General features: G+C 34.9%; 1 protein-coding gene across 8 annotated transcripts in view; it reads left to right on the top strand.

Annotated features, from left to right (window-relative positions):
• Positions 1–206: 206 nt before the first annotated feature.
• Positions 207–25,380, top strand: part of LOC143231799 (nonsense-mediated mRNA decay factor SMG5-like) — a 32,316-nt gene continuing 7,142 nt past the window's right edge. The window contains exons 1-6 of one of the 8 annotated variants that reach the window (XM_076466462.1): positions 207–443; positions 1,160–1,306; positions 2,132–2,197; positions 2,476–2,632; positions 4,113–4,203; positions 5,129–5,986. In XM_076466462.1, coding sequence (XP_076322577.1) covers positions 411–443; positions 1,160–1,306; positions 2,132–2,197; positions 2,476–2,632; positions 4,113–4,203; positions 5,129–5,252 — 618 coding nt within the window. In that variant the 5' untranslated portion in view covers positions 207–410 and the 3' untranslated portion in view covers positions 5,253–5,986. Of the gene's footprint in view, positions 444–1,159; positions 1,307–2,131; positions 2,198–2,475; positions 2,633–4,112; positions 4,204–5,116; positions 5,987–7,636; positions 7,885–18,233; positions 18,441–25,380 lie in introns of those variants that run through there. The other 7 variants (XM_076466460.1, XM_076466463.1, XM_076466465.1 and 4 more) reach the window with 7 other exon arrangements.

The following is a 25,380-nucleotide window of genomic DNA, read 5'->3' as shown; positions in this document are numbered from 1 at the left end:
TTTTTATTACATATTTTTATTCACTAACTTGACCAAAGCTCTTTTTTTATTTTTTTTCTCGTTAATGACTGCTTCTCTCTTTACTCACATGTATATATTGATAAATTTCTCGGAAACTTAAAGAAGAAAATACAAAACCACAAATAAAGTCGATGATAGTGTCATCTCACGGTATAAAGAAAAAGAAATAATAGCTTTGTTTTCTTGTTTTCTGAGAGTTCCTCCTGCGGGCAACGGTAACCATACTGATTTACAAAAGTCAAAACAGGGAATTGTTGTTGTTGTTTTGAATTAAGCACAAAGCTATACCATGGGCTATCTGTGCTCTGCCCACTACAGGTATCGAAACCCGGTTTTTAGGGTTGTAAGTCCGCAGACTTAGAAATAACAACATACTTTTGTTCAGGCAAATGTTTCAACATTTTTCTGCAGATGTTCTTCAGGTAAGTAGCTTAAGTGGGATGTGTGGAAGGCTGTAAGCTTACAACTAACCCTGTAAAAGTGATATATTACAACAGTCTCTCTGTAATAACTTATAGTTGTTTGGCTCTGTTTCTTTGTTGTTGTTTTCCTGAATTACACGTTGTATTCAAGTTTAGTGATTGCATAAAGGCTTCTACAAATCATTATATGCTAGTGGTTTATGTCTATTTAATTTGTGTAACGAGAGTGATGTAAGATTGTGGGATATAACACTGGAACATTCATTGTAACTGAACAATGTCATATATATGTTGTTACTCCCTTCATTCTGTGTAAACATAGTTACTTTTGTTACTTCAGTATCCAAACTTTTGTCATGAGAACACTGAAACTGGCCAGTTTAGATAAAATGCTTGTGTTTTGTTTTTTTTTTGCTCTCCAGCTTTCATTAGTTCTCTTAACTTTTTTACAATCATTTTGTGTGTTGTAATAATTAATGTTTATTTACTTGTTAGATATCAGTGGATATGTATTCTGGAATGTCATATTATACCACTAATATGTAGACTTTTTGAGGGGAAAAAAAAGTTTATAAATTAATGTACACAATATTAATGAGATTGTTCAAAAGTGTTAAGTTGAATTTTGTGTTAATCAAGATTTGATTTTCTCACACAAGTGTATAAGCTAAAATGCATACATAAACATTTGTTTTTTTTGCTTGTGGTGTTACTAGGTTTTTCTCCGCATACAGTGTCTTCACAATTTTGGCCAGTTATTAGCTAGGCTCCCAAAGACAGGAGTCAGTTTTAACTCTGAAAAAGAATGCTTTACTGCAAGTAGCACAGAAAAAAGTTTCAGTGGAGCTGTAAGTACTGAGGCTGTAAGTTTATAACAATCTAAATGTTATTGTGTTATTGACTAGTTACTGGTGTCCATCTCTAAATGTTATTGTGTTATTGACTAGTTACTGGTGTCCATCTCTAAATGTTATTGTGTTATTGACTAGTTACTGGTGTCCATCTCTAAATGTTATTGTGTTATTGACTAGTTACTGGTGTCCATCTCTAAATGTTATTGTGTTATTGATTAGTTACTGGTGTCCATCTCTAAATGTTATTGTGTTATTGACTAGTTACTGGTGTCCATCTCTTTTTCATAACTGTTTCTTTGTACACTTCTCTTTTGTTTTTGTTTTTCTGTTTCTGTTATAAGCATTAATGATAAACCAAAAATTTGAATTTGATGCCGACTGAAGAAATGTGTAAATATTATGATAAGACAGTTAAAGAGTAAGTGAATATTTGTTTGAAACTTCCTGATGAAACCATAAACAACAGAAGAGTTTTGGAGAAAGAAAACTAACACTGGAAGTTTTTGTCTGACTTGTATGCACCATTATTCCAAAAACTGAATTGTGAATTTTTTATTAACTTTAGAGAAGTATTGAATTAATTTCGTACTTCTGTTTTATGTCATTACACAAGAAGAAACCTTGCACTAATTACTGAATGATATATATATATATAAATGTGTGTGTGTGTATAGTTTCTAGGCAAAGATGAGACTTGTTTAGTTTAGTGCCTGGGTTTTAACAAGCAGAATAAATTACTTTGTTTTTATTTAACCTGTTAAATTTTATTCAGGTATTTGTTGTTTTCAAGAGTATTTTTTAGTGTTAATCTTTTGAATTAATTATATTTCTCAGGGAGTTGAGCAACCTGTAGGTCAAAGAAAACAGATGATGTGGAACATGGCTCATCTGTGGTTGAAGGTAGGAATGTTGTGAAAAATATATTGTCACGACTCTATAGTATTATTACAAATATAAATATATGTTAACTGTCTTATGTTGTATAAAGCATATCAGTTTATGATGTCAATTTATTTTTTATATATTTTTTGTTCTTGTTTGCAAATTCTACTTGACTAATATTTTAATGTTAGTGGTTTTTCCTTTAGTATACAAATTTTTTAAATGATGAAACATATCAGTAATTTTTTTTTGATTCATATGTCTAATATTTCACTGATATGGGTATGTGGATCTAGGCTGAAGTGAATGATTTGGAATCTAAAGTGAAAGGAGGAGGATTTCCCCAACTTTCCCCTTATCTGGTTCCTGACATTAGCTCCTTCTGTCAACATTTGGCATTGTTAAAGCAGTTGAGATTATCCAAGAGATTTGTTATTGTTGTGCCATCTGTTGGTAACTACATTCAGTAGCACAGTTTACTTCTACTATTAGTTTTTGCTTCGTAATTAATAAATAAAACTGAAGGTTATAGATACTCTTGTTGAGTCAAGTTACTCAGCACAATATGAAAGTCAAACATAGAAAATTGTGTTATTCCCTTCTTACTCAGAGAGGTTGTTCCACTATAATTACTTCTAGAACCTTCTAAATGTGTGTTGAAAGTTTTTAATACAAATTTGTATTTCATCTGCTATTTTCTCAATTTTTAACACTATATGGGTGCTCTCTGTTTGACTGGCCTTGTAACCAACACAACAAAACATGATATCTTAATTATCCTTTCCTTCTTTTTAGGATGACTGCAGATTTCAGCAGAAAATTACAATTATTTATCCTAAATGGCAACAAGCTTGTAACAGTGTACTTCTGTTTTAATTTTGTTGTTTTGTTTCTCTTTATTCATGCTTCATTATAATCTATAGTAACAAAGTGCAGGGATTTTATTTTAAAAACAATTAGGATACGTCACCTATCATCTAACAACATATATTCTTTGTGCATTCCTCAAGGCAACAAAATTCCCATTTACCTTTTTTTTAATCTAACCTATTAAATTTTTAATTTGTACATTTTAGGACTTTTTGGTTAAAGTTTACACATTTATAAAAAAAATAACATGTTAAAGAAAAAAATTCAACACTTCAGGATTGAAACCTTTTTGATCTTGGAAGCTGATCTTCATCGAACCTAAGTTGGTTGTCCCAAAATAATTGTATAATTTTCAAATACTCATTTTGGAAATAAAGTTCAAAGAGTAAAACAGAATTACTCATACTTATCTTTCTTTCTAACTTACCTACTTATGAAAAGGTTTAAAAATTTCATTACCTAGTGGAATACTGATATCCTTTTACTAAAATGAAACAAAGACATTACAGTCACGTAGGTCATAGAATGGCTTTTCTATTGGTTATAAATATGTAAGGTTAACAAGAAAGCATGAGTAAATAAATAATTTAGAAAGAGATCAGACATTCTTATTTTAATTTCTGGCCTGTTAGTATCTGTTATCAGAGTATCTAATTATGGAATATTGTAACACTTAAAGGGAAGAAAGAAAGCTTAAAACAAATAATTCAGAGCTAAAAGGTATTGTGTGACATGTAGAAATAAAGATTAAAAATTGACATAAATATATCCTTTTTAAACTAATTGAAACTTGAATTGTAAATTATGTATTGATGCCAAACATTTTCACGTGCATTGACAATAAAGTTGTTTAATTGCATTTTAACTGTAACTTAGTAAAAGTTATGATGTGCACTGAACACCACTGTATGACTTGAAACAATAATTCAGAGTTCAATATTGATTAAGTATTTTTTTTCTCCTAATTATAAGTGCTTTTTTTGTGTGTTTGGAAAATGTAAGACATGATAGTTTGAATGTGATTTTATTATAACTACTACTTTGTTTCCTCACTTGTTATTAGTGACAGCTAGTCTTGATGAACGTAAGAAAGAAAGTGTGGGAGCAAGAGAAGCAATTAGGTGGCTGGAAAATGAACTGAGGCATGGAACTAGGTGAGTAACGTTTTTTAGTTTTTACTGAATAACCTACAAGTAAAAATGTTGTGTTGGAATACAAGAAAATATCTGCAAAAGTATAATATTTATCCAACCATAAATTTTTATATTCAGTTAAAAAAAAATAAAAACTAACATGTAATATACGTGTATTGTGTGGGAAAAAATACTTTGATTCTGTAACCTCCATTATTTTGGTTAAATAATTCATAGTTTATAATGTTAAAAACCATGTTTTAATACCTGTGATGAGCGCAGCACTGATTGGTAGCTCATTGTGTAGTTTGATTTTAAACACTAACCCGTTACCATACTCTTTTTGGTTTGGAAGTATAATTTGTCACCGGTTATTATTATTATTTGTTTGTTTTTTTCAATTTTTCTGTGCAAGTTTCATCTATGTTTTTATTCCCAATCTTGAAAATTGAAAATATTCTTTCCAACTTGTAAAAAAAAAATAATGCCCTACATCACGAATTGGAAATTATCTCTATTCTTATACTTGCACTTGTTATTTCAAAGTTCTAGGCATAGTTAAAAACATTCTTTATCTTTCAGAAGTCACACTCCGTTTCACCTTGTAATAATTTTCATCTTTCAAAAAAAAAATTAAATTCAATAAAACTATTACTGCTATTTCTTAATATTTTCATCTGGGAAATGATTGTTGTGAGGCAAATATTTTTGACTTAGTTATTACTTGCCATCATATCATTTATAAACATCTAACTAGGGTTACACTACCTCTTTGTTTATTTCTGTATATAAATATATAATAATAAATAAATTGGAAACATTGTTTTGAATTGGTTTGATAGTATAAAAGGTACTAATATTGTTGAGTTTGTTTCTATGTACAAGTGTAATGATAATTAGGTTTAGGATATTTTCAAAACTTCATTAAAAAAAGAGTAATTTCAAGTAACCAATCTTGGATTGAAGACCAGAGCTTACAAGTGTTGGTGTCAAGGCCAAGAATGTTTAAACTAAGAGCAGTGGCAAGAATTTTGAAGACAAAACCACAGTCAGTAGTGCAGTTTTATTAAATGAGATAAGTTTGGCTTAAAATAGACACTTTTGATACAATCATGACAGTCATAAATAGAAAAGTCTTAAAGAATAGGCTAAATAAGTTTTTGGTCAAAACAAAGATAAGGTTTGCATCTTTACAGAATATACTTTGTTATAGTGATACTCAAATGTTTTATGTTACTGCCAATAACAACAACAGATACACAAGTTTTACAAAGTACAGTCTATCCCAGAATTTTTTGGTTGGAATTTCATCTTAACATCTGATGTATTACAAAATGGGATACTTCTCTTTGACACTGTATTGTGATTATTATTATTATTATTGCTGGCCTATTAATAATAATAGTTAGAAAAGAAGTACCATTTGATAAATATATTTTAATAAGCTATGTCACAAAAAATACCAGTTTATTACATTTTGTATAGCATTGCCAAATCAATGTGAAAACTTTTTGCTCTAACTTTATTGTTATTTTGAACTAAACCTCTGAAAATTAATGCAAAGAATACCTGAGCACATCCCTGTAATATCAGGACTACAACACAGGAATCATTTTTCAAAGTTCCTTAACAACTATTGCCATCCTTTCATAGGTTTATCAGTGACTTTTGGAATTTTTTTTTTTTTTTTTTTAAATTTAGCCGTTGATTATTTATTGAAGCCACTTGTGTGAATTTTACATGAAGAGAGGTTAAACAAAAATATTTATTAAATCCGTTTATAATCTGTTTGGTCTCAATGATCTTTGCCTTTCATTTTAACACATTGGATTCTGTTTTTCTATAGAGAAATTTGAATATTCAAACTTGACAATTTTGGGCTGAATAAAAAAAAAACAAAAAACTGTTCCTTTAATTCTGAGAAATTGTTTGTGTGTATGTTTTACTAGGTAAAGAGTATTACTAGTGACAAACAGAAGGTTAAATCTAAAATATGTGTGGTGTTTATCATACTACTCTTACTGTAGAAGTTTTACCTCAGAACTGCTTTCAGTATTGGTAAAGGTAATTCATCTTTCTTCAGAAATTTATATTGATTTTAAAATAGTGAACTTTGGTGTAGATAACTGATTTTCAGTGCAAACTGGGATGCATGAGACAGAAGAGACATATATCTTTGCTTAAGTTATAATTATTATTGCAAGTAGAAATCCTATGCTAAATGTAATTTTCATTTAAACAGTGACTCAAAATATGTATAAGGTATTTTTAATTGAGTACAGGTATCATACTTTAGTAACTTGGTATTCATTGAGCTACCACAATAAACAAATTCTGTAGTAGTCTTAGTTTTGAATGGATGTCGTAAATAACTTCTGGATACTTAGGTGAGAATCTCTGGTTTGTAACAAGGCAGTTTAAGTTATTGTTATATGTTATATTAGTATTTTCAAAATCAGTAACTTTTCACACAAATAAGCTGTGAATGAAGTGCTTTTAAGTGAAGGATATTTCTGTCTATTATAAGTAAAATGCTGTTCCTTTCAAATTGGAATTTCAAAATTTGATTTTAATTTGTTATTAAGATCATTGATATTTATGAATATCAAAAACCAAATTATCTATATTTATTGTAATCACAGAAAAATAAGAATAAACAATAACTCATAATAACTGCCTTTGCCTTTAACATTTTTTCATTCTTCATATTTTGATACTGAATTTATTTACATTTATACATACACAAGGTGCCTAGTTTGGTAAAAGATAACAAAGTAACATATTTAAATAATGAATTTATTCTGTTCTGTTTTTCTGTGACATTTCAGACATTTTTCAGGAAGTAAATACCATGTGACATAGAAACTGTATATTTTGTGGTTAATATAAGAAAACAATTTTTTACTGGGTTGGATATTGCTGCAGCATATACTACACTGTTTTTATAGTACACATGAAATCTTTTTAACATTACAGTAATATGTGCACACAAAAATATGTATTTAATTTTTAGTAAATATGAGGCCTTTACTCTAACGTTTTAGCTTTCTTATTCATTTCTACCGTAGATTTTTGTTTATTTCATTTATTTCTTACTTTATGTATTGATCAACACTTGCCACAATCAGGTCAAACTGTGAACATCATGATTTTTTTAGAGTTACATTCAAGATTTAATTAAACTATGTAGTTATTATGTATGAATAAAGTTGGCATCAAAATTTAATTAATATTTTATAAACTTTAAGTTCTTAACTTTACAAGGATTTATTTTTAAAATGCCCAGTTTCTTTTGATATGAGAATGTGATACTTGCTTTTCAGGTTTTTCTTCTTCTCTGATTTATTTATCAACTCTCTGAAAAGTACAAAATTTAACATAAATTACTCATTATGATATAGATATTACTTAGGCAAAACATAATTTTCATAACTTTCTTGTTACTTATTTACAGAGCCATAAACTAGAAAATCAGAACCACCTTGCAACACCCATCTGTCATATCCTGTCTTACACAAATTGCCAATAGTTCACTTGGATATTTTATACCATATTATTTATAATGAATGGAAAGCCAAAGCTGTAATCTATAAAATGACGTAATTTTGTACATTGTCTGTTTCCATTTTTAGTTTCACATTTGTTCTCACTGGCATCACATCAACAAGCTCAGCTAGATTTTGAGGCTCTTATCACATAGTTAGAAAGCCGGAAAAATTATGATAATTATTGAGATGTGTAATTCATCCATGTAATTTTTCTTTATTTTCTGGTGTACATCATATAATAACAATTAATAAGTTAGATGAGGTAAGATAAAGAGAAACAATAATAAACATTCTTCACAAGATTTTTCTTACTGTTATGTAATTTGATATGGTAATTTAAGCTTTGAGTTTCCAAGTAACTTACTACTTGTATGTGATGGGATTATTAGTTGGAGGCAGTTCAAAGGGCAATAAAATTTAAGTAAAACAGATGTCTACTGTTTTAGTATAAATGTAGTTTGATGTTACATGTGAAGTTGCTTGAGAATGAAAAATGAAAAGATAATTTAGGTCAACCTTGTATATAGGGTACTGAAAAGTAAATTTTATAATTATTGAAAAGGTTTTTAGAGATTACATAAATTAGTAAATTTTCAAATGAATAAAAGTATTTTTAATTTTAACATGAAAGTCACTTTGCACTTGGACTAGTTAATAAAACTACTTGATAAATTTAGAGGCAAACCTTTATTAACAAGTACTTCATTAAAAATATGTATTTTTTATATACAGAGGTCTTGTAATGTTTACTGCCAAATTGTGTGAAAATACTAAAATATTAAAAGTAATAGTATGGAAATGAGAATGAGTATAAAATGGTTACAAACTTGGTTTATTTGACCGAGCTCATGTGAATAAGATTAATTAAAAGCAGCTACATACATTTTGTTACCAATATGGTTTACACACTTCCAATTCCATCTGGAAGGTGCACAAATCCCTTTGATAGCTGAAATCAAGTTCTTAGGACTTCTTCTTGACAGTAAGCTGACTTTTATTCCACATATTAATTAGCTTAAAGACAAATTACAACAGTACTGAATATGCTTTGCATCCTCTTTTCCACCTCTTGGGGAGCTAATAAGTGCTCTGTACTTAAGATCTATAATTTTATCTAAGAAGGACTGTCAGTCTCTTGACTGTCCCCTCGGTGTGGATTCCTGTGCGTGGTGAGGGACCTCCCAGGGAAGGTTCTGTTCTATCTGGTTACCTTCTCTGGGATCTAAACATCCACCCACGTGTTTGCCGTGCGTGGCGACCCGTGAAGGGGAGGAGAGGATCCTGGTGGTTGAGGGTCCAACCCTAACACACCACTTTGGCCTCAATTCCTGTAGGCAGGCGGCCTTTGGGTGGCCCCACTTGGGTCAATCGGCTGGTCCACTTGGGCTAGAGTCAACCAAGTACCAGTGTTGGAAGTTCTCAACGGGTGTTGTGGACATTGTGCCTGATGCTGGTGTTTGGGTATAGTGCTCAAGAAACCCTGGCGTTGCTGCATTGTCCTTGCGTGACTTTGTAGTGCGTCCCCTTGTAGGGCTCCATGGTGGGTGGGGGTCAGTGGGTACCGAAATTTTTCCTTTTCCTATGGATCCTCAAAAAATTTAAATAAAATTGTAAAAAAACAGTCAATGGGTAAGCGACCACGTCTTGAATACTCAGAACAGCAATCTTCAACATCAGAAACACACGTACCTCATTTTCTTATATTACATTCTCTTTTGGAAAAACCTTTAGGGCAAATGTCCCCTTTTTTTATTCAAAAGGGACTAGAGGGACTTGCTGGCTCTCCAAAATCAGTAAAGAAACTTCGATCTGGTGACATATTAGTTGAAACATCCACATCCCAACACAGTGAACTCCTGTTGAAATCAAAGGCAATTGGGGATATACCTATTAAGGTTACACCCCATGCTACCTTGAATTCTTCACGAGGAGGTATTGTTGAAAGGGATTTGAAGAACGTTCCCGAGTCAGAGATTCTCGCTGGTCTCTCCACTCAAGGAGTTTCTGCAGTGAGGCGCATCTCCACTTGCAAAGATGGAATTACACTGCCAACAGATACCCTCGTTTTAACATTTACTTCACCACGTGCATCTGTCACCATCAAGGCAGGTTATCTCATTTGCAGGGTTCGGCCATACATATCAAACCCTCTTCGATGTTTCCAATGTCAGAGATTCGGCCACTCAAAGACATCTTGTCGTGGTTCCCTGACATGTGCTCGTTGTGGAGGCAAGGACCACGATGCCTATGACTGTGACATGAACCCACATTGCATAAACTGCAATGGTTCTCACCCCTCTTACTTTCATTCTTGCCCAAAATGGTTGGAGGAAAAGAGGTGCAGCGTTTGAAAACGACACATAACATTAGTTATCCTGAGGCTCGGAAATTGCTGTCCACAACTCCATCTCGGACATATGCTGCTGCACTTCATTCCACAACTACAGTGGGAGTGCAGACAGATCTCTCTGTGCCTCCAAAAGAATCGTTTTCAAAACAAATGAAAAGCCTTTTGACCTCCGTGGTTAAAAAAGGTTGATGAATCAACTACCACACCTATCTCTGTCCCTCCCATACCTTCCAACACACCTCAAGATCCACGTCCTTCAGTTTCAAATACAGGCATTTCTTCTGATACATCTTTTTCTCCCACCACAAGAGACAAAACAATTATTCGTTCGCGTCCTCAGTCACTGGATTCCCCTTCCAATAACAAAAACCTGCCCACCTGACCCAGAGCAGGATCCATGGAGGTTGATAGACCTCCTCCAACTAAAGACAGTAAAGAAAAAAGACATGGTCGTAAACCGAAGGGTTCTCCAGCCACTTCACCTACCCATTCTTAAAAATGGCCACCTTGATACAATGGAACTGTCGAGGTTTACGTTCTAATCTGGATGATATCAAAACGCTGATTGCTTCCTACCATCCTGTTTGTCTTTCTTTACAAGAAACATTTCTCAAAACTGCTGATACTGTCTCCATTCGGCAGTTTTCTCTGTACAGAAATGACAGGTTGTGTGATGGTCGAGTACATGGAGGGGGTGGCACTGTTGGTTGATCAACACGTGCCCACCCTGTCTTTGTCACTCAACACACCCTTGGAGGCTGTAGCCATCCGTGTTTCCTTGGGTCATACCATCACTGTTTGTTCTCTGTACCTGTCCCCTGGAAAGACATATGATCAATCAGATCTGGATGCTCTCGTTGAACAATTGCCATCTCCATTTCTAATCCTAGGGGATTTTAATGGACATCATCCCCTCTGGGAAGTGCTATTATTGATGGGAGGGGCCGATCTGTAGAGCGGATGCTCTCTGATCACAATCTTTCTCTTTTCAATACTGGTTCTTCCACTTACTTTCATGCACCTAGTCAGTCCTTTACCGCTATTGATCTCTCAGTTTGCTCCCCTTCATTATTCTCCCATTTTTCATGGAGGGTTGACAGTAATCCACTAGGCAGTGATCATTTTCCAATCCTTATAAGAGAGACTGGCGTGGTCGATGCCACCCTACCCGCGTGCCCGGTGGAAGCTGGATCAGGCAGACTGGTCCACTTTCACTGCTCTCGCAGAACTTGATCCTGTCATCGTAAATCAGCCATCAATAGACGACTGTGTAGCAGCGGTAACTGACTGTATTACACATGCAGCTGCTCAGTGTATTCCTAAAACCTCGACACGTTTTCCACGATATCCTCGTCCGTGGTGGAATCCTGCTTGCCACTTAGCACGGAAGGCTCAAAAGCGGGCCTGGGATACTTTTCGTAGATATCCCACACTTTCAAACCGGGTTGCTTTCCAACGGGCCGTGCACATGCTAGGTGGGTAAGACGTCACAGCCAGAAGGAATCTTGGATTAAGTTCACAACCAGTATATCTTCTACCACCAGTTCCAAGATCATATGGGACAGGATTCGAAAGGTTAATGGACACTACAATTCTATCCCCCTCTCGATCTTACTCTCTGATGGTCAGGAGGTGACTGATGTTCGAACATCGCTAACACTCTAGGTGAAAGCTTTTGCCGGGTATCTAGCACTTCTGCTTGTTCCTCCACCTTCCTGGCCATCAAGACTCGGGCAGAGCGATCACCTCTTTCCTTTCAACTGACTGTTTCTTTGACTATAATCGTCCCTTTACCCTGGTGGAACTAAAAATGGCCCTTCATCGGTCTGCCAGTACGTCTGTTGGACCGGATGATATTCATTATGACATGCTGCACCATCTATCTCCTGCTTCTCTTGATGTCCTTCTGATTGTTTTCAACCGGATCTGGCAGGAGAATGTTTTTCCTGATGCTTGGCACCAGGCTATTATTTTACCTTTCTCTAAGCCAGGGAAAGATCCCAAGATTCCTTCAAACTACCGTCCAATTGCTTTGACGAGCTGTCTCTGTAAGACATTAGAAAGGATGGTTAATGCTCGTCTTGTTTGGTTCCTTAAATCAAACAACCTCCTCTCGCCCACCCAGTGTGGGTTCCGTCGACAGCACTCCACCACAGACCACCTAATTCGTCTTGACACATCTATCAGAGAAGCCTTTCTCAACTGCCAACATCTTGTATCAATATTCTTTGACATAGAGAAGGCTTACGACACAACATGGAGGTATGGCGTTTTGCGAGACCTCCATACATATGGGTTACGTGGCCATCTACCCATGTTTATTAAAATTTTTTTAATGGACAGGAGATTCCAAGTTCGTGTGGGTTCGACACTTTCCCGTTCTTTTGTACAGGAACTTGGAGTCCCTCAAGGCTGTGTATTGAGTGTTACACTCTTCAGTATAAAGATAAATGCCATCACTGAACAACTCCCTCTCACTGTTGCGAATGGGCTGTATGTCGACGACTTTCACATCTCATGTCAGTCGTCAAACATGAGATATATTGAGCGGCAACTACAAACCGCCCTCAATTGTGTAATGGAAGTGGACTATGGCGAACGGCTTTAATTTCTCTCTCTCAAAACTGTATGCATGCACTTTTGCCGTCGACGGGTATTCACCCTGATCCTGAACTTCATATCGGTGGAGTTTTGCTGCCAGTTGTCCTGGAGACCAAGTTCTTGGGGCTTATCTTTGATCGTAAACTGACCTTTATACCACACTTAAAGCAGCTTCGGTCAAATGCACAAGAGCACTGAACATCCTCCGTGTTCTCTCTTCTACCAGTTGGGGGGCAGATCGCTGTTCAATGTTAAAGGTATATCGTGCTCTTATTAGATCGAAACTCGATTATGGATCAATGGTCTATGGCTCTGCCAGACCCTCGGCCTTAAAGATGCTGGACCCGTTCATCACCAAGGACTTCGACTCTGCACTGGGGCTTTCCGTACCTCTCCAGTTCAAAGTATATACATTGAATCTCATGAACCTTCTCTACACCTTCGCCGTTTGCAACTATCTTTACAATATACTTGAAACTTCATTCCTTACCAAAGCATCCCACCTGGAAATGTGTTTTCCTTCCTCGGTGGGCAGTACTTTTTCAGAACAGACGATCTGTCATTGCTCCGTTTGGCCTTCGCATCCGGAAGCAATTGGATGAATTGGGTCTGTCCTTGGATAACATTGCATGTTCCACAGGTCGGCCCATCCCACCATGGCTTATTACAGCCCCCAAATGTGACCTTTCTTTCAGTCACCTAAAAAAGGCAGATACTCCAGATTGGAAGTACCGTCTTTTATTCAATGAATATCTTTCAAACAATCATTCAGTTCCTATTTATACAGATGGTTCCAAATCAGGTAATTCAGTGGGCTCTGCTATGGTTTGCTATGGGTCAGTAGTTGCACGCAGAATCCCTTCTACAGCTTCTGTGTTCACTGCTGAACTGTATGCCATATCTCTTGCCCTGGATCATATTGCAGCTGAGCAGTACTCCAACTGCACTATTTATACTGATTCGCTTAGTTCTATACTTGCCTTGGAATCGCTCACGTTAGCTCACATCCTATTCTCGCTGATATTCGAAACCGACTGGCCCATTTCTCATTAGCAGCTACTTCAATCCAGTTTTTCTGGATACCAGGCCATGTTGGTATTCGTGGGAATGAGCTTGCAGACATGGCAGCTAAATATGTCCGCTTCAGCACCATCACTCCTATGCCTATTCCGTTCATGGACTATGGTGTTGTCTTCAAGGGTCGGCTCCATACCAGCTGGCAGTCCACTTGGAGTGAGCAACATGACAACAAACTTTTTCAAATCAAACCCAAAATTGGACTTTGGCCATCTAGCTTCCGTAAAGTTCGGAAGGAGGAAGTTGTTCTCACTAGGCTATGCATTGGTCACAGTTTTTTTAACTCATCATTTTCTTTTATCTGGAACTGATGCACCAATGTGTAATTTGTGTAACACTCAAATCACTATCAGCCACGTTTTACTTTCTTGCCATCGTTACAATTCTCAACGACGGCAATATTTTAAACATATTTTTTCCCAGGGTCAATCTGTAACATTGGACAGAGTTATTGGTGATGGTGACTCTGTCCACCTTGATAATGTTTTTAATTTTTTAATGGCCATTAACCTTTTTAATCTCATTTAAGTGTTGCATGTTTATTCATTACACCTTTTTAATTGTGGTTCCTTTTTTACAGTTTTAATCTCTGTCATTCAATTTGACATTGGACAATGGCCAGAACATTAAATAACTCGACACCAGGACTGGAAAGGCCAACTTCAGGTGACTAACGCTCCTGTTTGAACTATCCGTTTGAACTACTCGTTAGTCATCCTGGCGAGTTGTTATTATACTTTTACTGCATATCATTTCACACTTTTACTACTTAACTTTTTAGTACTGGCCATATTGACTCATAACCCGGAACCAGGACTGGAAAGACCAACTTCAGGTGACTGACGGTGGTTTTTATACTTACCTGTTAGTCTTCCTGGCGGGTTACGATCATTACCATTCTGCTACAGGTAGTTCTTTACAACTTTGTTGACTGGATGTCAACATTGGTTTTTACGCCATTTTCTGTCTTAATTGCCGTTTTGCTTTTATCTTCAATTACTTCTACAAATTTTACTCCATTTACTTGACTTTATCCTTTTACTGGACATTTGGCTACTCATTATTATGATTTTGCGGAGTGTCTTTTAAAACTTTTATTTTCTTTTACATTTTGATAATAGCTGCTATGACACATAACCCAGAACCAGGACTGGAAAGACCAACTTCAGGTGACTGACGGTGGTTCTTGAACTTACCTGTTAGTCTTCCTGGCGGGTTATGATCATTACCTTTTGCTAGAGTAATACCTTACAACTTCTTATACTCTGCATTCTATCTTAACATTGTAGACTAGGTGTCAACATTGGTTTTATACTTTTTTGTTTTACCTTCATTTCCATTTATGTCTATTACTACATTTATTTATTTATTTTTATTTTTTTTTTACATTTTTACCGAATGTCTGGCGCAGATAGCCTCGCTGCTTTGTGCCATAAAACACTAAATCAATCAATCAATCAATCAAACTCTTGACTGCACTTCATCCAGGGGCTTCCTGCATTTCACCAGTCCAGAGTTTGTAAACAAAATCATATGAAGATTACTTCTCGTATGTTTTCAAGTATCTTTAAATTATGTTGCAAAGCTCTGACCTCTGCCACAGTATCCCATCTGCCATTGTATCTTTATGCCTTATTGGGCTATGTATTTTGCAGATAGGTAGTCTAAGATTTATACCTTTGGCCTCCGTATTTAGGCAAAGTTGACTGAGATGATTCTGACATTTCATCCTGCTACAGAATCTTATAATCAGCTCATCTCACCATGGATTCTTGCTTTCTCCACTTGTTATTCCTTGAGTCACCTAAAGAACTTGGATACTTCTGCCTGAAAGCACAGTGGCATTTATTTAAGAAACACTTTTCAAGTTACTTTTTTTTTACAGATAACTCAATATCAGTTGACCATGGGTTCATCTGTGGTTTGCAACAACTTTGTATTAGTTTAACAGTTTCCTTCATGCTCTGTGTTCATTATTCAGTTGTATGTAATATCACTTGCTCTGAAATATATAGAAGTTAGCACTACTCTAATTGTATAATCTCTACTGACTCTCTTAATACTATGAAGGCTGTGAAGCCACTTAATATTAGTTCTCATTAAGTTGTCTTGAGTGTTGTAAAATGAATGTACTATTTCTCCCTATCACTTCTTTCTGTACAGTTTTTCAGCCAGCCATTTTTCACCTTTTTAACCATTCCAATCATGATCATTTGTTATGCCTGTTAGGACTCTGTAGTGTTAAGTGACTCATACTGACTCATATCAACATGCTAAGAATCAATTGTTCATATATTGGATCCTTTGTTTTCCTGTGACTTATCTTCCATTACCTTCATAAGGTGGCTTTGTAAATGATTTACATAAGCCTATAATAAATTATCATTACAGAAGAGGAATCTTCTGTAGGTTGCATCTTACTAGATTCATCATATTTCTATGTCATTAACCATCCCAGTTGAATTGCCCTCTATAAGACATTGAGTGGGCTGGTATGTGGACTACTACTACTAATTTTCTATTTCAGTTCTTACATTATCTGGCAGTTTCCTTTTCTGAATGCTTTCAATTTTTACTACATCTGTTAGACTCTAACAGGTAATTTTCTCAATCATATAGTATTTCATTCCAGTATACCTTTATTTTTTGCTGGATCCCTTCTCTGTTTCACACTAACAACAATTTTAATTATAATTACTATGGGCTGCAACAGGCTGTGTTGAAATGAGGTGTTCCATAAGACTATCTAGACACATATTGGATGGTATCACCTTATTATGGACTGCCACTCATGGACAATCACAAGTAGAGCTAAAGGAAATCCTGGTTGTCCCTGCCTATCATCAGGTTGTATAAACTGGGATCAGTTTACTTTCAGACATGTAGGAAACTTGGTTCACATATTGCACAGATTTCAGAGTACTGTTCCTCAGGTCCCTCCAATGCTTTTTATCTCCCAGACGTTACCAGTGATCCTTGGGAGTCCGTACCAACCACAGTTTTCTGTTGTTGGAGTGGCAGACAAAAGCTTTTCCTTCAGATTGTTTGAGCATGTTTCTCCACTCTAGGAGAAGAGGGCAAAGTGGGGGGCCTTCATACTTTGTTTTCTCCAAGTGTAAGTAGGAGTGGCACCAGCCTCCATGGGAGTGTACTTGTACAGTTCAGATTTAACACAAAGCTATCTGGTTGTTGAGTGCATGGCCATCCTATTTTATCAATGTTGATTTCATTTATTGTTCATGGAAGGTGATCCACTATCTTCTCATAATTCTGAAAGTGAAGTGGTCCTATTCTAGGTCCTTGATTGAGCACAGGTCCCATGGATGCATCCTGATGGATGGGTTCTATATATATATATATATATATATATATATATATAACCATTCTGTTCAAAATACAGCAATGGTGTTCTGATGGTGTAAAGAGTATACCATCCCTTAAATTGAGTGGCATCATAGAATTAAACATCTAAATGCAGTTCTCCTCTTCAATTGGATGTGCTCATCCTATCCTCATGCAGATGTTTGAATCCTGCAGGCTGGTTTATGAATATCAAGAGAGCCAATCAACTTTAGTCCTCACACAGGTTTGGGGTTGTCCATCTGTCTCCCTTGATTCTTCCTTCTGTGAATTGGGTAATGGAAAGTAAGCAGTATATTTCTGTTTCTGTCTTGGGCACTCCCTCATTCTCTCATGAGATATGGATGTTACTGACCTTTGAATGTTTTGGCACAGTCCTACAGTGACAGGAGTTTATTGCTTGCAGTGAGCTTCCAGCAAATACTGGATGACACGTTTCCAGATTTCTGGGTCAATCCTGTATCATGCCCTGGAGTCTGTGTTTACCTCACATCCATGATTTTAGGGCCTGAAATGACTGTGATGATCCTTGCCTTACCTTCAAGCAAATGTCAGTACCCAGCAAGGAGGTTTTAGATGTGGTTAACATGATAAATATGAGTTGGTTACGTTTGTGTCTGACATCTTAATTAGATGAACACAATCCTCCTATGGCAGTTCCTGGAGGGGGCATATAGATTCAAGCCAACTTTAGTTGAAACTGGCACAAAGTGTATGTAGAATAAACAGACATACAAGTGAATCACACTTCTTCTTTATATATTTATATTAATAATATTTTAATATAATAGCCTACATTTAATCCTCATGTTAAGGTTAGCAGTTTAATTTTTAACATTTCTAACAAAGGTGAAGAATTGCATATTGTGTTACATAATCTAACAGCTGTTCAATTATAATTAAATTATAATAAATGGTTTCAGCTTGAGTTTTGAGTTAAAAGTTCAAATATGTCTTATGAGAGAAGCGTAAGGTAAAAATTATTTTCAAACTTTCTTCACTAAAGAAAGTTTGAAATACGTTTTCTCTATTTTATTAAGCTTATGATATATATAAGAAGATTGTGATAGTAAACATATATACTGTAACTTTATAAATTGGGAGACTACTGTCAGGCAATATTTTCTGAAGATGGACTTCTCTATGAAGCATGTGTTATGAGTACTAATGAACAAGAAGGGACATGTGTTGTTCACTTTCTTGGGTGTGGTAATGAGGAAGAAGTTCAGATTGGAGATCTTCTTGCATCTCAAGGAAAGCATGCAAGAGCATAGCAGGAACTTGCAGCCCAGGGTTATTTTGCTGATAACATTGATGTGGAGGTAAAATATGTATACTCAGTCAGTAATTTAAGACTTGTACAACATTATACATTTATATATATTTATTATATTGACCTTTAAGTCATTGCTAACCTACATCACAGAAGCTACAAGGATGCAGCACATGTGCACCCATCTTACTGTATCCAAGAGCATAAAACTGACCTTTAGTCATCACAAAGTTACCTATCTTGGCTGAGCTTTAGTGGGCTAGTATTTTCAGTTATATATGTATTATCATTACTACAATTAACAAATATGTTTTTTAAACTTATTTCTTTTGTAAAATATAGAACTCTAAATAAAGAAGTAAAGCAAACAATTATCTCTTCCAGTTACAACCTTTGTACTCAGTTGCTCTTTGCCTTATGTTGCTAATATTTAAGAAACTTCACACGTGGAAGATGAGAAATTAAATAATTTTTTAAAGGTTTTATATATATACATTTGAATAACCAAAAATTTATAAATTACTATACTGATACCATTATAATTTATCAAGTGTAGTAACTAAGCTGTATTTGGGTCTTAAAGAATATGAAATTTCAAACGGGCTAAAGACCCAACTTACCAGCAGAAAGTAATACTTTAAAATGGTTGAGAAAACCACTTGAGGGATATTTTAAGCTTTTGATTGGTTATTCACAAGATGTAAGTGCATATAAGGACCTGTTTTCAAAAATGGGAAGAGGTGAGTAGAGCCACTGTGTTTAATTCAGTATATGAATGATATATCAGCAAATAGAAAAGATAGGAGGTTCTTATTTCATATTCTAGCTTCTCAGTATCAGTAATTTGAGATCCTAATTTGTACAAAACAATAAGCTTTGTACTTGGACACCCAATCTGAACCAATGCTGCATTTAACATACCTTGTGACACACAGAAATCAATGTTTAAAAGTGTTTTTTTAATATTTATTTTTAAATTAAGAAATTGAATAATGTATAATATGAAAATTTACAGTATAATCTACAATTTGATACCAAACATAATGACATAAATTCATAAAATAGTATTATAGCATTAAAGCAGTATTATAATTGCCTGAGAACAAGCTATTTTTTTATGTAATATATTGTAATGAATATATGTGTGTCCATGAAAGATATCATAAGTGAATGTTTTAAAAGCATTGCATGGTATTGTAAACAGTATAAATACAAAAATGCTTTGTATCTAAACTTTATGTAGTATTTGTCAACCTTTGACTGTGTTCTTTCAGGTTTATTCCCATTTTGTTTACAACTATTTAGTCTTAGTGCCAATGGAAGTAGACAGCTTTGATGTCACTGGTTGCTCCACACATTTTTATTTTTGTGTGTTTTATCTTGTACAAAATAATACTTTTTTTCAAGAATTGAAAGAAATCCTTTTAATTATTGCACAGAATAAGTTTTTTCCTTCAGATAACTTAATACTTGCATGTTAAAATGTTTAAATATTTAGTATTGTACTTAAAGCTGGTAGAAGTATGTGTAACATTAATCTAAAACTGAAATCTATAAAGCTGTAAAAATTAATGATAATTATTGGAATTATTATTTCAAATACTAAAGATTACTTGTAGTAACATCATTCTTTCCAAGAGGTAACTGCTAAAATTATACTTCTAGTTTCATTTTAAAGGTATTTTAGTTTAAAAATAAAATTGTGTTCTTTTCACCAGGGCCTGGCATGGCCAAGCGTGTTAAGGCATGCGACTCGTAATCTGAGGGTTGCGGGTTCGCATCCCCATCGCATAAACATGCTCGCCCTTTCAGCCGTGGGGGCATTATAATGTGACGGTCAATCCCACTATTCGTTGGTAAAAGAGTAGCCCAAGAGTTGGCAGTGGGTGGTGATGACAAGCTGCCTTCCCTCTCGTCTTACACTGCTAAATTAGGGACGGCTAGCACAGATAGACCTCGAGTAGCTTTGTGTGAAATTCAAAAACAAAACAATCTTTTCACCTGAGTGTGCACTTCAGTGTAAGTTCCTGAGCATGCTGCAGGCCTCTAACAAAGCTCTCATTCCTACATCTATTAATGTGCATTGTACCAGTCTGTTGTTTCATCATTATTAAACCATAGCCCCCAGCAGTAGGAGGGTGACACATCTTTTATGTGTAGTAGTCACCACAAACACAAGTGTAGTCTTTCCTTTCTTCATTATCAAGTAGAATAATACTAAGTTTAAACTTAACAGTTAGAACTTTCATTTGAATTATTTTGATTTTGATTTTCTTTAAATTCACCTTTTATTGTTAAGGAAACATGCCCTACTACCTGTTATTGTTATCCAATGTACAAGTTGCATCCAGTAATCTTCAAGGTCATTGTTAGATCTATGGCTATTGCCATACTTGTTTTAGTGTATTTTTAATTATTGCCGTTATTTTCTTTCTTTATGATTTAAGAAAAAAGGACTATCATAATATGAGCTTCATGTTTTCAACTGAATGTTCCCACATTAATGATATCCTTCAAGGTTTTTAAAACTCTTTTACAGAAGTCATACTATACTGTAATGACAACTGCAGACAATGATCAGTGATATTACTGCCATTGTGCACAATTTGGCTGGGTTGATTCTTATCTCTGATGTAGGATACTAACTACACTTGCTTTAACTTCTCATTGAAGTTCTACTTTTGTCTTTCTATGCTTGGGATTTACAGTTATGTGTCTTTTGTTTTCTCTTTCTGCAGTTAATTTCTGCTAAATCTTGAACACCTGCATGGTCCTCTTTCACTTGATTCTTTGAGTCTAGAGATATATTTTTCTTACATTTTTCTTTCAATCTACCCTTTTTCACCGTATTTCAATTTCTTTTTTGTTCTTCTGCTCCTTTTTATCCATCATGACCCTTCCAGCTTTTGTGAGGCAGCTTGCACATATTTGTTTTCCACTTTGCTCTGGGTTTTCTTCCATTTGTTCCATTTAGTTGGATATTTTTTTGGACTGCTCCTTGTTAGGTTGCTTTATTTTCTGTTTAACCCTTATCCAGGACTTCTGTCTTGGGTCCTTGTGATATGGTGTTTGGGTTTTTGTGTTTTTTTTAATTAAGTTGGTATCTTCAGCAGTGTTTGTATTCACCAGATTTTTATTTTGTGTGTCTATATATATTGTTTTTTTTGGAGTGATCCTCCTCTTTCTCTTGTCCTCTTCTTACTATTAACTATCTCCCTTAAGCCATGGAGGCAATTCATTCCTGGAGCTACTTGTTGACTTCAGTCCTGTAAAAACTTTTCCATTGGTGAATCCCTTTGCTACATCCTATGAAGTTCTGTAGGTTCTTTCTCAGAGGTTTTTCCTTCCATCTTTTACTCTGCACCTCTCCTATTGAATAGGCTGTGAGGTAATTCCTCTGCTCCATTCTAGAGTTCTACTTCTGTATTTTTTTTATCATTCCAATGAAGGCAGAAGGCTATTAGTCCGTCCCACTTAACCCAATTTTGGTCTTTCTTTTGGTCAGTTTTCTCATCATGATGGATAACTTCCACATCTTGATTTGTCTACATATTTTTTGCTTCCTTTGATTTACCTCAGTGATCAAATATTTGATTCTCAATAGTTCCTTTTAAGTTGGTTATGGCCCAGACTTTTTTTTTTCTCTGAGGTCATATTCTTGAAGCCTATTATATCACTAATCTATAGACACTTGGTCTCCACTTACCACACCGAGTGTGGCTTACTTTGTTTTGACTTCCCTTTTCCTTCAGGAGTAGTCTCATTTCAATCTCAACCCTCCTCTAACTACATTTGTGGAGAAGGCACAGCCTACATTTTTGTCTTTGTTACTTGGAGGTTTTGATACCAGGACTCTTGTGTTTCCTTTGTTTCCTGCATGAGTTATTTTGGAGGATTCCCTCTTCTCTTGAATCTTTTGTTCCTCTTAGATTTGCCCATACACATTTCCTTCAGTAGTTTATGACCTGTCAATGCAGGTATCAGTTGATCTCACATGGCCCTGGATACCCTTTTTTTCCCATTTATACAGACTTGCATATGATTGGAGCCTTTCAGATCTCAGATCAGTGACTGTGTGCTCCTTCTGCATATAAATGTGAGTTTCTGTATCTTTGGTGACTGTAGGTGGTACTTAGTGCTTAACACCCACCAGTTCTGTAACTACACCTTTCAGCTGCTTCTGTTCCAATGAGGTACAGCTCTGGATGGCTGATCCATTTCTGATGCCAAGAGCAAGGTTTCTCTGGTTCTACATTTTTGAGCTAGTCTCTCCTCACAGTCTAACCTTCATTTTCTGTCTCATCTGTTTGGTATTTTTATTGTGATCCATTCAAAAACATCTGTTGTTCCCTCCCCCATTGTGGAAGTACTCACTCTCAGAACTTCTTTTGTCTTGGTTCTGGTCTTTCTCATATAAGATCATGATCATCACATTTAGCTACTTATGAATCATGTCTTGAAAACTTAAGCTTAGGTGATAGAAGAACAACTCTCTCCTAGATCTGGTACCTTTACATACAGTGGTTTCTCTATCTTCTGGTATTTGTAGTGGATTTTTCTCTCACTTTTGACCTCCTATCATTACTGCCTTTCCACTCACTTTACTTTCAATTTCAGATACTATAGGATATGATACAATAGTGTCCCATCACATACACCACAGTAACGTTTCATGTATCCTGGCTTTTGTCTCCCTCTTGTTGTCAGTTTCCACTCCACAGAACAACTCTCTCCCAGATTTAGAACCTATCCATACAGTGGTTTCTCTATCTTCTGGACTGCTTGTTTGTTTTTTTCTTTGTTTTTCTGGTCTTATAACTACCTTATTCAACATATATATATTATCCAGACAGTGGGATGTACCAATAAGCAGTTGGTGTGTAACAGGAAATACTTACCCAAAATATGCATTCAATGGGTAGCATGGAAAATGTTAAGCCATCTGCCTCTGCTTATTGCCTGCTGTTGATATGGAGTTTTATACAAGACCAGCCAATTATTAATTGACAAAAAATGTAAAACAAATTGACAGTCAGGGGGTGTCTATACACAAACACCTGGTGTCTTTAGTTGTAGTAACCTTTGTGCTGTCTCTAAGTAATGGACATAATTCCAGGTGATTGTGTCTGATGACAGTGGTCCATTCACATCTTCAGTATTCTCCCCATGCAAATTTCTCTCTTCCCCTATTTCTTATAGTACACTTGTTTTGTTTTGTTTCTTTTGGAGGGGGGTGGCTTTGCTTCATTAGTTACAAGCTGCTGAGGAAGTAGATATGGAGAATTTCTCATTTAGTGATGTGATTGCTGTAATACAAAACCAAGTGAACACACACCTGTATTCAGAAGTAGAGCTAGAGTGTTACCTGGTTGTGTAGTACAAGACATGTCATTAAATTATGAATCAAGCCAATCTTGACTGTTAGATCCAGACCAATGAGCTGTGGGATGATATTCTTTGTACACCTCATTTTTATGATATCCAGTATTGAGTAGCCTGAATTATAGCTTTAATAACACTATATGCTCATGCCCAGCTATCCATCTGCAAGTTAATGAACAGTTGAACAGTCTGCCATTCTGTCCATCTCAGTGATATGTTGGCATCCAAAAAAAAAAAAAAAAAGGTTTCTATGGCATTATGTTTTGCTCTACTTCCTCTATTGGGCAAAGAGTATTCTCAACTTGAGATGGACATAGTCTTTCAACAAATGCTCCCCATTAACTTACCCACCTTATGGATATCACACCCCATGGGCTTTCCCTTCCTGGTGCTGTTTCCAGAAAAGAGTTCATCATTGTAATTTCTTTCCACCATTTCAAGGTGAGAATTTAGCTCTTAGTGATGCAAAAAGATTAGTAACATTTCTAAAGTTAACATTTATTTTACCTGTAAATGTATTTCAGATTGATACACCACCTCCCATTCTTCCTTCACTTTTGGTGTATTTAGTTTGCCTCATGAGGCAGATGTTTGTATGGATTACTAAGTATGGATGATGTATTGCTCTCTTATTGGTGAAAGTATAGTTAGTTATTATTACATTTTAAGAACAAAAGAAGTATGTCATCAGTTAAACCACCAAAGACAACATGACGTTTACTACAGATATATTTATTTTTTAATATATACTATTGTAGATACAGCCCTTTGGGCAGTGCCCTTCTTCAGTTATCTGTAGTTGAACAGTAAATTTGTGAAAGAAAATGTTCTAAATCATCAAAGGTTATATGACTTTAACAAAGAAATGTGTACAGTAATGATTACAAATGGTTAAAATAGTGTAATAGAGAATTAGTGAACACAAGTTATAAGAAAAAAAATCTATGAATAAAATGGATCATTTTAACCACATATAAAAATGCATCATATATTCCATCATATTCATGTGTTGTAGAAAATTATAAATAGGAAAAACCAACATATTGTTCATACATTTTGGGGTCACAGTAAGCTGTAACACAGATAAACCAGTGGCTTAACACTAGTTTGCAAAATAATTACTTTAAAATGTTCAAAGATATCTTGATAGGATAAATGAAAGCTTTAGCTTTTTTTAAAGTTTCTGTTCTTTGCTTTAACTTCTTTTAAACATTTTTATACAGTATTATGCATTTAGTTAATCATGTATTATTTTTTCAGTGATGTTTTTTTTAACTTTCATCAACTAATTTTTCATTTCTTTTACAAAATTTTCAGTTGTGGATTTTCCTTTTTAAAATTATAATATACATGTATATTGTTTTATATGTAAAAAACAGTCTAATTTCTTTATTGTATTGTTTTAAACATTTTTAAACATTGTTATAAGTGTTTATCTGTTATATTATTGTGTAATCTTTAATTTAAGACTTTTCCATTTACTATTCAGCTAAAGGTACCTGAAGAAAGTATTACCCAACAGTTTTATCCACATCAGTATGTATTATTAAAAATATAGTTCTCTGTAGTTAACATCTTATCGTTGGTGGTTTAACCTACAATATACT

The sequence above is a fragment of the Tachypleus tridentatus genome, chromosome 11 (genome assembly GCF_004210375.1).
Source record: "Tachypleus tridentatus isolate NWPU-2018 chromosome 11, ASM421037v1, whole genome shotgun sequence".
In the NCBI taxonomy this organism is placed as follows: domain Eukaryota; kingdom Metazoa; phylum Arthropoda; class Merostomata; order Xiphosura; family Limulidae; genus Tachypleus; species Tachypleus tridentatus.
Note: the sequence above shows the minus strand (reverse complement) of the source record. Positions and strands in the feature narration are given on the sequence as shown.